The sequence below is a fragment of the Clavelina lepadiformis genome, chromosome 6 (assembly GCF_947623445.1).
Source record: "Clavelina lepadiformis chromosome 6, kaClaLepa1.1, whole genome shotgun sequence".
NCBI lineage: Eukaryota > Metazoa > Chordata > Ascidiacea > Aplousobranchia > Clavelinidae > Clavelina > Clavelina lepadiformis.
In genome coordinates, this window is record NC_135245.1 from 16,750,988 (window position 1) to 16,761,465 (window position 10,478).

General features: G+C 34.7%; 1 protein-coding gene across 1 annotated transcript; it reads right to left on the bottom strand.

The window, feature by feature from the left end:
• Window positions 1–2,195: 2,195 nt before the first annotated feature.
• Window positions 2,196–6,463, bottom strand: LOC143463378 (uncharacterized). Its single transcript, XM_076961847.1, has 10 exons — window positions 6,329–6,463; window positions 5,875–6,018; window positions 5,660–5,767; window positions 5,485–5,538; window positions 5,274–5,416; window positions 5,058–5,187; window positions 4,388–4,438; window positions 4,115–4,252; window positions 3,920–4,030; window positions 2,196–3,728 (listed from the first exon to the last, which is right to left on the bottom strand). Exons 1-10 carry the CDS (start codon window positions 6,387–6,389, stop codon window positions 3,631–3,633), a joined length of 1,038 nt encoding a protein of 345 aa, XP_076817962.1. The 5' UTR covers window positions 6,390–6,463; the 3' UTR covers window positions 2,196–3,630.
• Window positions 6,464–10,478: the final 4,015 nt, after the last annotated feature.

A 10,478-nucleotide genomic window follows, 5' to 3' on the forward strand; every position in this document is an offset into this window, starting at 1 on the left:
AAAGAGTCCTACAGTCTTGCAACTGGGTTGCTAAACAATCTCAATCTCAAAAGCTGGTTTTCGCCAGGTCCAAGTTAACATGAACAAAAAAACAGTTAAACAGGTTTTACACCAAAAATATAAAATACGGGTGCTAGATTTAATATACACAATATTACTAAGCTCATCTTTCCATCCGTAAAAATTAGTAGATACAGTAAAATTCACCTGTATCAATTTTAGCTGTATCGACAGTTTGCATATATCGACACTTTTTAGTTAGTCCCGGCAAAATTCCTATCTTTTACGTACATTCGAGTTGGCCTATATCTACTTTGACAGTTCGCCTATTTCGACACCTTGTTTGATCCCCCAGAGCATTTTGTTCGTTTATAGTAACAGTTGTAGCTCTTCTTTTCACTCGAGGACGTAATCCCACTTATGACTTAATAACGTTATCATATGACGGTTTAGGTTACCTTTAATTTAGTCATGCTGCCGGCTAGTGGTTGTTGTATGGTACCATTATACTGGTATTGAAAGCGCACCAAAAAATGTCTACGTCAGAAATTAGCAATGTTTTTGATGATAACTCGCTTTGAATAGTGTAATTTTCATAAGTTGAAAAAGCAGTTTTTGTACTTCAATTATGCATATTTATCGAGCAGGACCAGTATAGGGCCTTGTATTTGTTGATTAGGCTGCAATTATTTTGCAGTCTCATCATCGTACAGCATCACTATTTTCCAATATTGTATTGAACTAATACTGTTTCTAACATGACAGGCCTGAATTGTCATAATCGCCATTACCGAGCTGTCACCAAACAAAAACTCACAAGCTTTAGCGTAAACCGCATACAGAAGTGCTGAAATCTGGAAGCGTAGGTTTCCTTTTAATCAGCCACAAGGCCGCAGTAGGATGTGTGGTAGCTAAACATACGACTGCATTTTTCTTCTTTGCACCCAAGATGACTCGTCAAAAACTGCAATACTTTCCAGTCGGGTAGCAACAGGTAACAAAGAAACAACTGAAAGGTTTGCAGTGTGAAATCACATATTGGAAAAACAATATCGTCTCTCTCTCTCTATCTCTCTATCTCTCTCTCTCTCTCTCTCTCTCTCTCTCTCTCTCTCTCTCTTTCTTTATTCTCTGACAAAAAACCTCAGTAGGCGTAGACATAACCTTTACACCCGAACTGAAATTTGATACAAAAAGCAGAACTACAAGCGAAACTAAAACAGGGAAGTGAAATCCTGAAATGACAAAACAAACACTTGCTTATTCGGGGACTTCCCTAATTTGAAAGCACGTTTTGAAAATACAGTAGAAATCGGCTGCGGTTATACAGTACTAGGGATGTGCCGCGAGGACGATTATTCGGGTTCGTGCGAACCCGAATATCATGAAGGTCAACACGAACGAATCCCGAATCTATTCGTATTAGAACCAAACAATAAAAATTTATCCAAAAGTTGTCCAGTCTTGCTTGTAAAATGACGTAATCGATAAAGGATAAACAAATCGTTTTCTTTCGAAAAATAGTGTTTAAAAAACGATTGAAAAAGCAAAATCGTTAGGAAAACGACCTTCATTGTAAGTACTGCTGACTCTAATTTGGCTTTGTCGGGAAACTGTATCATTATTTTTAACAAAAGTCAGTAAATTTATAAGTAATATTGTATTCGGGTTCGCCATTGTTGGTATTCGTGTTCGCCCGAATCTTCCATAAAGGCGATATTCGGCGAATCTATTCGAGTTTGGGTTCGTATCGCCTCATCCCTATACAGTACTATTGATATTTTTGTATAATGACACCTATGGAAATTTTAAACCCACCCAATTATACTATAATACTAATGTAAAATTTCTAGATAATATTGATTTATGGTTGTTATAAAATCCACGATACATTGGATTCAATATTTCGATTAACAACATGAGTGTAATGGACTGGGTTGCTGGTTACGATTGTCTAGAATCTAGATAATCTAACCATTACAACGTTTATAAGCAGGGCAAGTAAATAAACTGTCTATGTGATAAGTCACAAATTCTCCAGTCGTTAATATATTTTCACAACCAGGTAAATCTAGGGCTAGGCCTACTGATGTAGAAATTAGCAGGTCAATTCCAATGACATTGAAACGTCAGCGTCAGCTTCCAATTGAGACGTGGATGCGTCTTATGATGACATTCCTGACAGATCTCAGTAGCACCCTGATACTTTTCTTTTAATGGTTTTATTGATAAGTATTGCTTGCAGAAGTCTTGATAACTATAGACTTGATTACACTGCAAATAAAAATACTGTTGGTGGATGAACACGAAAATTGATCACAGAAGAATCTGAATGAATGAAGAATGAATATACTGACAATATGTACCACTATATATACACGTACTAAGTTACATCAATAATAATTGATTACCGATTATCGATTAAAAATGGTAAGCCGTCGATACATTCAGTACAAATTTGGTGAAAATTATCAGAGAAAATATACCGGAGCCTGAGAAAGCTGGTACTGTACTGAAACTTAGCAAGATTGTTCAAGTACGTCATTTACAGCAATGATGCAACATATGACTAATGAATACGACGTAAAACTGCAGAGGAAAGGGAATCTGGAAATAATTCATCACACATAGGCTAAGTACACTGCAAGAGCTAACTTTAGATATAATACCGAACAGTAGCATGGTTGATGATCAAACTGCAAGCACATTGAACTGATGCGAAATACAAAAATAGCCTATAGGCCTACCTACAAGAAACATGAATTGGGGAAAAATTCATACAAACCACAGCGTGAAACGTAATGATAAATACAGAATCGTCAATGATGTAATAACTACTGTAAGCGTGGGAGATTATATGAGTAACAGTAAACAAAAATGTTGATAAAAATGAAAACCCAACGTAGATCGATATCAAGCGATGTGTGCATGCAAATACAGGGTTGGGTTAAAATTTCAACATGTGCCTGCAACTTTGACACTTGTTCTTGTAGAACTTGAACGACTGAAGAAGTACATGTGAGGTTTCGAATTGAAGGGAGCCTCATTGCACTTGTCATGCCGGCACAATCAGAAAACGTCAGATAATTCATGTCGAATTGACTGGGTATACGGGATGAGTGGCTTAACGCTGATATAATTAATATATCTGATTCCTTAGAAGGGCGTCTCCATCCCAACTCACGGGCGGCTTTTAATCGAGTCAGTTACGAGAGGTAGCCTATGCTGCTACCACGAATGTAGTCAGTTTAATGTGTCCGATCTTTAGTGAATGTGCGACGCACACAATCAAGGCGCCGTCCAATTACATCATAATTACAACGTGAGCAAAAACACCCTAAAATATACAACCAAATAACAGACAGGTGGCGGTGTATGCCACTTATGAATTTCAAAAAAGGTTGTCCTTTACTTAAAAAATTCAAACAATATGAAAGCGTTAAGATTTTACGCTGTTTTCTTTAACTACTTTTCATTTATTAGTAATGTGTACAGTATAATCAAAGTAAAACCAAAGGAGATGATGCCGCTATTGCATAACAAATACGAAATAGTTGGAATATTTGAACTTATTTCATCAGCAAACGTATTTAACCGAACAATATTTTAGGAAAAACGTTTTCAACATTGCTATATTGTTTGACTTATAATCATAGCTGCAGTCATTACTGCTATGATTGTGACAAAGCTTATTTTGTTTTTGATAAGATCCCCGCCATTGCAGCCATCTGCAACAGAAACCCAGGTTTCAAGAGTGTTGAAAGTGTCAGAATGAAATGCTGGTAGCTGATAAACGTTAATGAATAAGCCTACACTATTATGCAATTAGGAATTAATATTTTTATAATCTACAAAACACTGTGAAAACACAATTTTCACATACGCTCGTGAAAATATTTGAAGCCAATGATCACGTCACCTGCTTGGCAGCTGGAATAACAAACTTGAAGCCCGGATACGGTTGCGCAACTTGAAGGAGACGCCTGGCTGGCACACCCTCTAACCACGTTGATGTAATCATCATCGCCGGCTATTTTATAAAAAGCAGAAAAATCGTTTTATTCATGGTGAAATACTTGTTTAGAGAATTAATAATCAGTATCGACATACTTACAAGTTTTCGTAGTTATGCAATAGTTTTGGTTGCTCGGACATGTACTTAGAAAAGCCTCGTCAACATTAGGTCCTTTGCACGAAGTATGGCTGCTGGTTAGACGAGAATATGAACACTGGTAGCATCGAAGAGGTTTGTCTGAAATTTATGTGCAGTTTTGCTAAACAGGTTTGCAAAGGATATTTAGATTCAGGATAGATTCATAGGAGCATAATATAATGATTACGTCAGCAGCACAACAAATAAACCATAAACATTTCTGGTTCATCTTACCTTCTGGGTCCGGATCAACCACGTCAACACTGTTCTGACTATTGCATCCATCTATTAATAAAGATGGTTATTTCTGTCTTAATTTTTGATTGTTTAATTGTTGTTTGTGCCATTAGTAAAGTCTGCTAACTAAAGGTATTGTTGGAGTTGTGAACTGTGGCTAATTAATTATCGCTTGATCGATTGTTCGCTAATCTGACTCCACTGACAGCGCATTTCATTACCCCTTGATAGCCAGTTTAGCATTACAGTACCAGAACCAAACTGTCGATGTCTTGAGTAATTATTTGTTATTGGTTCTCAACGAAAACGGTTACTGTTTTCACAGCACAAAATAAACTTAAATTCGGTAAACTGTAAATTACCGACTGACAATATCAGAACTAACGCGTTAAGCGCTGTAGTACGAATCACATAATTCGGAAGTAATCAAAACCGGGTCGTCTATACTAAACACGGCCAAAATGTAGAACAGCGCTTGTTGTTAAACACAGGAAATAGAACACAAATAACGTTATAACTCATCAGATCTGCAAGAGAATTTCGTAGGAATAAGGACTATTTATGACAATTAGCACAAGTAAATGATTACTATTTTAAATATTAAAGCAAGCCTACTTGCGTTATTCCTTTTTCGGTATAGTTACTGCATATTTGCAAACTTAGAAACCTGTATTGCACGTGGAAAGGCAACTGCTTATTCCCGCTGTGGTTCCACACCCGTTTATTGCAGTAGTTGTTGAACAACCGCGAGTAATCGTGTTGCCTATCACATTGTCTTGAGAATTTGTAGGAACAGACTGGGTTTAGGGAAATCTATGATTAAGCGTAAGTATACGCTACGTTGGTTAAAGTTAAACAGGTTTTAATTAGTTAAGCTTTTTTTCTTACTTGTAATAGTTGTCAAGCAATATCTATCATTAGCATTCGGACAGTTTTGAAGGTAGTCGCTTAATATGGAAGGTCCGTAGCAGTCAGTTTGTCCATTTTTAGAACTATAGTTACACTGATAACATCTTAAACTGCTTCCTACAGAAAAAGATGTCTTTGCAGTTAATTTGATCATTTCGTAACGATACTGAGTATCGGCGCCTTACCTGGTCCCGTTTGCATTTGCTGGTGAAGTTCAAATACTTTGTTGTTACATCCGGCTAGTAGAATAAAATGTATTTTGACTGTGAAAACGTTTGAGGTCGTTTGCGTTACTATCGGCGTAAGAACCGTTATCATTAATTCAGCATCAATTTGAGGTACATAGCCAACGTAACTTACATTCATCGCATGTGGAAGTGCAAGATCTTCCGCCCAAAATGGTAAGGCAACCGTACGGTACAGCATTGGATGAGCAGCCACGAGTTACCGTATTTTCAGCAGGTCCGTCTGTGACATTATACCGAACTAACATAAGTCGTACGTGCAGCCTAGATAGCATTTTAAAATGCTACATTTCACTTTAAAACATTGCAATAAAACTAAAGCCTTTATACTCGAAGTAACTGTTAGACAATAATTTTGTCCTGCAGGACAGTTTTTCAGCAATGCGCTAGTTGAAGCAGGCTCTTTGCAATCTCTTTGCGTAATTGAAGACAAACCTTCGATGTAGCTACATTGAAAACAGTCTCTAGCCATCACTGAAAGAAAAAATGAAATCCATTTATTCATTTGTTTTGGTTTCACCATAGTTTTTTATTAATGTTAATGTAATAACTACGAACGACTTCAACGGTTACCAAACGTGTTTGAGCAGTTAAACCATTTGTTTGTCGTGATCAACATCTTTTATGCTAAGAACAAGATTGTACAGGTATTGTATAGAATGTGATCAAATCATGCATTTACAAAAGCTGGCCATGTGTTAGCTATTTTTTGTACTTGAAAAAAGTTTGATGAGCATGAAAGCAATATTTATTACTATCTTTGATCAACTGAAGGTTTACTTACCGTTAAAATTAAACAGCCCCAGTAGAAAAAGTATTGCAGAATTTCTTGTCTCTTGATACATTTTTGTAATGCGTCAGTGCGTGTATATCTTTTAAAGAAAAGCTTGCTTTATTATTAGTAACACCTAAAGAATCTGAAATGACGTCCCAAAAACTCAATCGTTTGAATATATTATTGAAGGTCAGTTTTTTCTTGAAATATAAGTTAATTATATGCACAAGAAAAATCATAAAAATGTCAGCCATGTTTATAAGATTTCTTCCCGCACTTTCATAACAAAGTTTGTTTGTTTGCTGCAAGGCAGTAATTTGTAATTTTACAGAACTTGTCAACAGGATATTCAAGTTTGACCAAACCAAGTCAGTGGTGATAAACGAAAATGACTGGACTTTGATGACGTCTGCGTACTTTTAAAGTAAAAGGAAATAAGAATTTTCAAATGAAGAGGATAAGCTTTCAAAGAATTTAAGTTCTCTTGTTATGTATTTGGTCGAACAAGGAATGTAGGCCTATGTCGTTACTTAATTTTACAACCCTTGCAAAATGTTCGCATGCAACTGCATTCTGTTGCTCGTGTGCGCACTCTTTGTTTTTATCCAGAATTAATGATCATAGATAAGAAAAGAATTGTAAGATTGTTGTAAAGTTTAGCCCAATTAAACATTCTCTGCTTCTTGACCAACAATATTTAAAAAAAGTAATGTTAAGCCGATTGCAAAAGCAAACTCAGCAAAACCGCAGGCCTATATTTATTTATGACCTTTTGAATAATTTTATGAGCAAGCAAATATTGAAATTCTGCTTCTGGCAGTTGAAAATTGCATAAAATTACAAAAAAATATTTCGAGAAATTTATCTCTTACTTTTTTACATACGAGAAATTTCTATAAACTTTAACGCATAGAATAGTGGTACTAAACATACATGATTTAATCACTCATTTTCAGATCAATCACGTGACTACCTACAGGGTAAATTGAGGAAAATTTTGAATTCGAAAATAATCGCTGTTTGGTGTTTAAATTACTCCCTTATTCTAAAGTATTACTTGAATATCTAGTGATTGGTGAAAAAATACTACAAAAATTATCTCGACCGCGTAAAATTTTTGATTAACTTTAACACTGATCACTTTATCGCTAGACGACAAGAAAAGGTCGTCATCTTTCGCAAAAGAAGATGGAAATACCTTTCTTACTATTCAAAGAGAAAATGAAAGGTCTATCCACGGACAAAAAGCAGATCAGCATGTTATAAAAATACCAGAAAAAATTTTAAACGAGTTTCACACTTTTTTCCTTTCGTTATCTATGACCCTGACCATAAAATTTTTTTTTGTAATATTAATAAAAAATTCCTTTCATCGCTTCGTTTACAAATACGATAAATACAAAGATATGGTGAAAAATGTTTAGCGGTGCACATTTTTATTTTGAAAATCGCTTAAACTTGAAATATTTCTGACCTTCTTATAATTAAGTATTTATAATTGTAAAAATTAATTATGTGATCACATAAATAGAAATTGTCCAGCAGCTTTCAAAATTCGTAAATTTATCACCGACGTCGTTTTAGCTTTCCAGTCTTCAATTTTGAAGATGCACAACGTGCAGGAACCTTTTCAAAACAACCAATAACTTTAGTTTGCAAATAGTAACGTGACGCGATAAAAAATAAAAGGCAAAACTTTGCTAATAATTTACACGTTGCCAAATTAATTAAAACCTATTATTGTAATTATTGGTTGTTTGTTTTAATATTGTTTGTTAAGTATTTCTGACTTCCACGTATAGATGCATTTTAGAGGGTACAAACTAATTACGTGTACATTTGTGCACATATATGGAAATTCACTTGAACCTCCCAGAAAGCATTTTTACTGTGAAAAGTGTTTAAATTTTTAAACTTATATGAACGTCACAGTCATGAGAATTAAATATACGCGTGAAAGCGTTCTCGATATAATTGTTTGTCAAAGGAAGTATGGTAGACTACAAACATCCGGATTATATTCCAGTCCGTGTTGAAGTTGGTTTGCCAACTACTACGTAGTTGTTTATTATATAGCATGATTATTCTTTGAATTCAATTACGTTATTATTTCAGTTTGTCTAACCCATTCGCTTCAGCAAGAAATCTGCCAAAGTACCAAGTATTATAAAATTATTAATTAGTCATTGCCTTTTATTTTAAATTAACGAGCAAGTGTAAAAACAAATTGGCTTTAAACTCAGAAAAGTTGTCAGTGAATATAGTGGAGAAAACATTTTTTAATAAAATGAAGTGGTTAAGTAAATTATATCTAAAATATGTCGTTTGAAACAAAAATTTGGCGCTAATTGTAAAAAAGCGGTGAAAATTATGACGCCACGATGTACTATTTACTGTAGGCTACTTGGTTCAAACATCAACCATCAAGCATGTCGATTTCTAATTCCTTATTACTCAATTACTAGATAGTGTACACTAGTGGAAATATTTTCTCTGGTCAAAGTTATTTCCTCGGTTTAAACTAACTTGTTTTTGGAATTACCCTTCACTTTAAAATCTAGTGAAGTTCAGATGTAGTTCAAAGTTACAAACATTCTGCAGTTAGCTATTTACACAAAAACTAAACGCATTTATGAGTATTCCGGCTTTGACTGTAATACTAGCAACTATTATACTTAAAATCTACTTCCCTTTTTAAAAAGCCTTACCAAACCTCGTTCATAGTTAGCCTATCTGGTCCTATCACATTATGAGGACCACGACTTAAAAAATACTGACGCTTCAATTCACGAATTTTGGAACATGCTTGCAGCCTAGACCTAATGCTAGACTAGTGCACATCTCGACTTCTAAAACGGCTTGTTGGGAATCACCACTGCTCAAAAACAACGTAGTTCAAATCACGATTTTTGAGAAATGCACGCAGAAATTAGTCATATACTTGACAAAACTAAATATCGAAACTGACTGCGAAAAAGTTTGTTGTTGCGACATCAGTATGAAATGAAATATTCGTCTAACGCGTTCTTCACAAAATTTCGAGGTTTAAAAAAAAAGGGAAAACATACTGGTTAATTAAAACTTTATGGTTCTAAATCTATAATTAAAACTTGAATCGCTAAAAATATTCTTTTCAAATAAATTGTCATATTTTTTACCTGTACTATAATCTTATGAAATAAATTGTGACGGTTTTAAAAAGAAATATTGGAAATTATAATAACATATTGTTAGAAAAGAAGGGTTTCTATTACCGTCCCTTCTTTGAAACCGAATTTCTTAACCTAATGATGTCCGATGGGAAATACGCTTGTCGTTTGGTGTTACGTTTTCTTATTTACCTTCATTCAAGTATAATAAGTTGCATATCATGGAGTAAACCTTAAGGCTGCCGCCATTTCAACGGAAAAAATCGTGCGTTCGAAGCTATTTTTACAGTTTCTTGTTAACCTAACTTAAGTTTTATAACATAAACTTAACTTAAATCCACCTTTTAACCTAAATCTAACTCAAACAAAACCTTAAAAAGCTAAAATCAACTTTCTACGTTACCATTTTCCTAACCTAACCGCCTATCTTTAACAACCTGCTTGACCTATATGCGGAGAAACAATCACATCGAAACCTTTTTCGTTGGAATGGAAAATCTGTACAGCTGACAACCATCTCTCCAAAACCGGTTGGTATTTGGCTATTAACCTGGTAATCTCACTTGTTATATAGGATCTCACCTTATCCAATGGCCGCATTTGGCTTTTAAATTTTGTTGGTTTTGACGCTGCCATTAGCACGGCTATTACTTCCCAAAATTCCAATAAAATTCCAAATCTCGAACTCCTGCAATTGCACACTAAACTCAAGATTAAAGCTTTGGGCCAAAAAGTCAAATTTCATCATTTTTGTAGCACTATTTAGCCTATTTTATGCATACAACCTGAAAATTTTAACGCGTTTTTCACTTGAGTGATTTCCAGACTAAAAACAACATTGACCATCCTGGCCTCTGATTGGTTTAAAAGATTTTTTTATAGAATGACCTAGACCTAAACATTTTTATGGAAATCACAATATTCAAGCGATCCGATATTAACGATTATTATATTAAAATTCGCAAAATATCGCGCTCACCATTGTTTTTGAATAACACAGAGCGAAGAGA

Excerpts from the sequence above, each read along its gene's own strand:
- LOC143463378 (XM_076961847.1), bottom strand. The coding sequence starts at position 6,389 with ATGTATCAAGAGACAAGAAATTCTGCAATACTTTTTCTACTGGGGCTG. Across the intron at positions 5,188-5,273 it reads TGACAACTATTACAAGTAAG|TCTGTTCCTACAAATTCTCA; the intron begins AAAAAAAGCTTA and ends CCCTAAACCCAG. Across the intron at positions 4,031-4,114 it reads TTGCATAACTACGAAAACTT|CCGGCGATGATGATTACATC; the intron begins GTAAGTATGTCG and ends TTTATAAAATAG.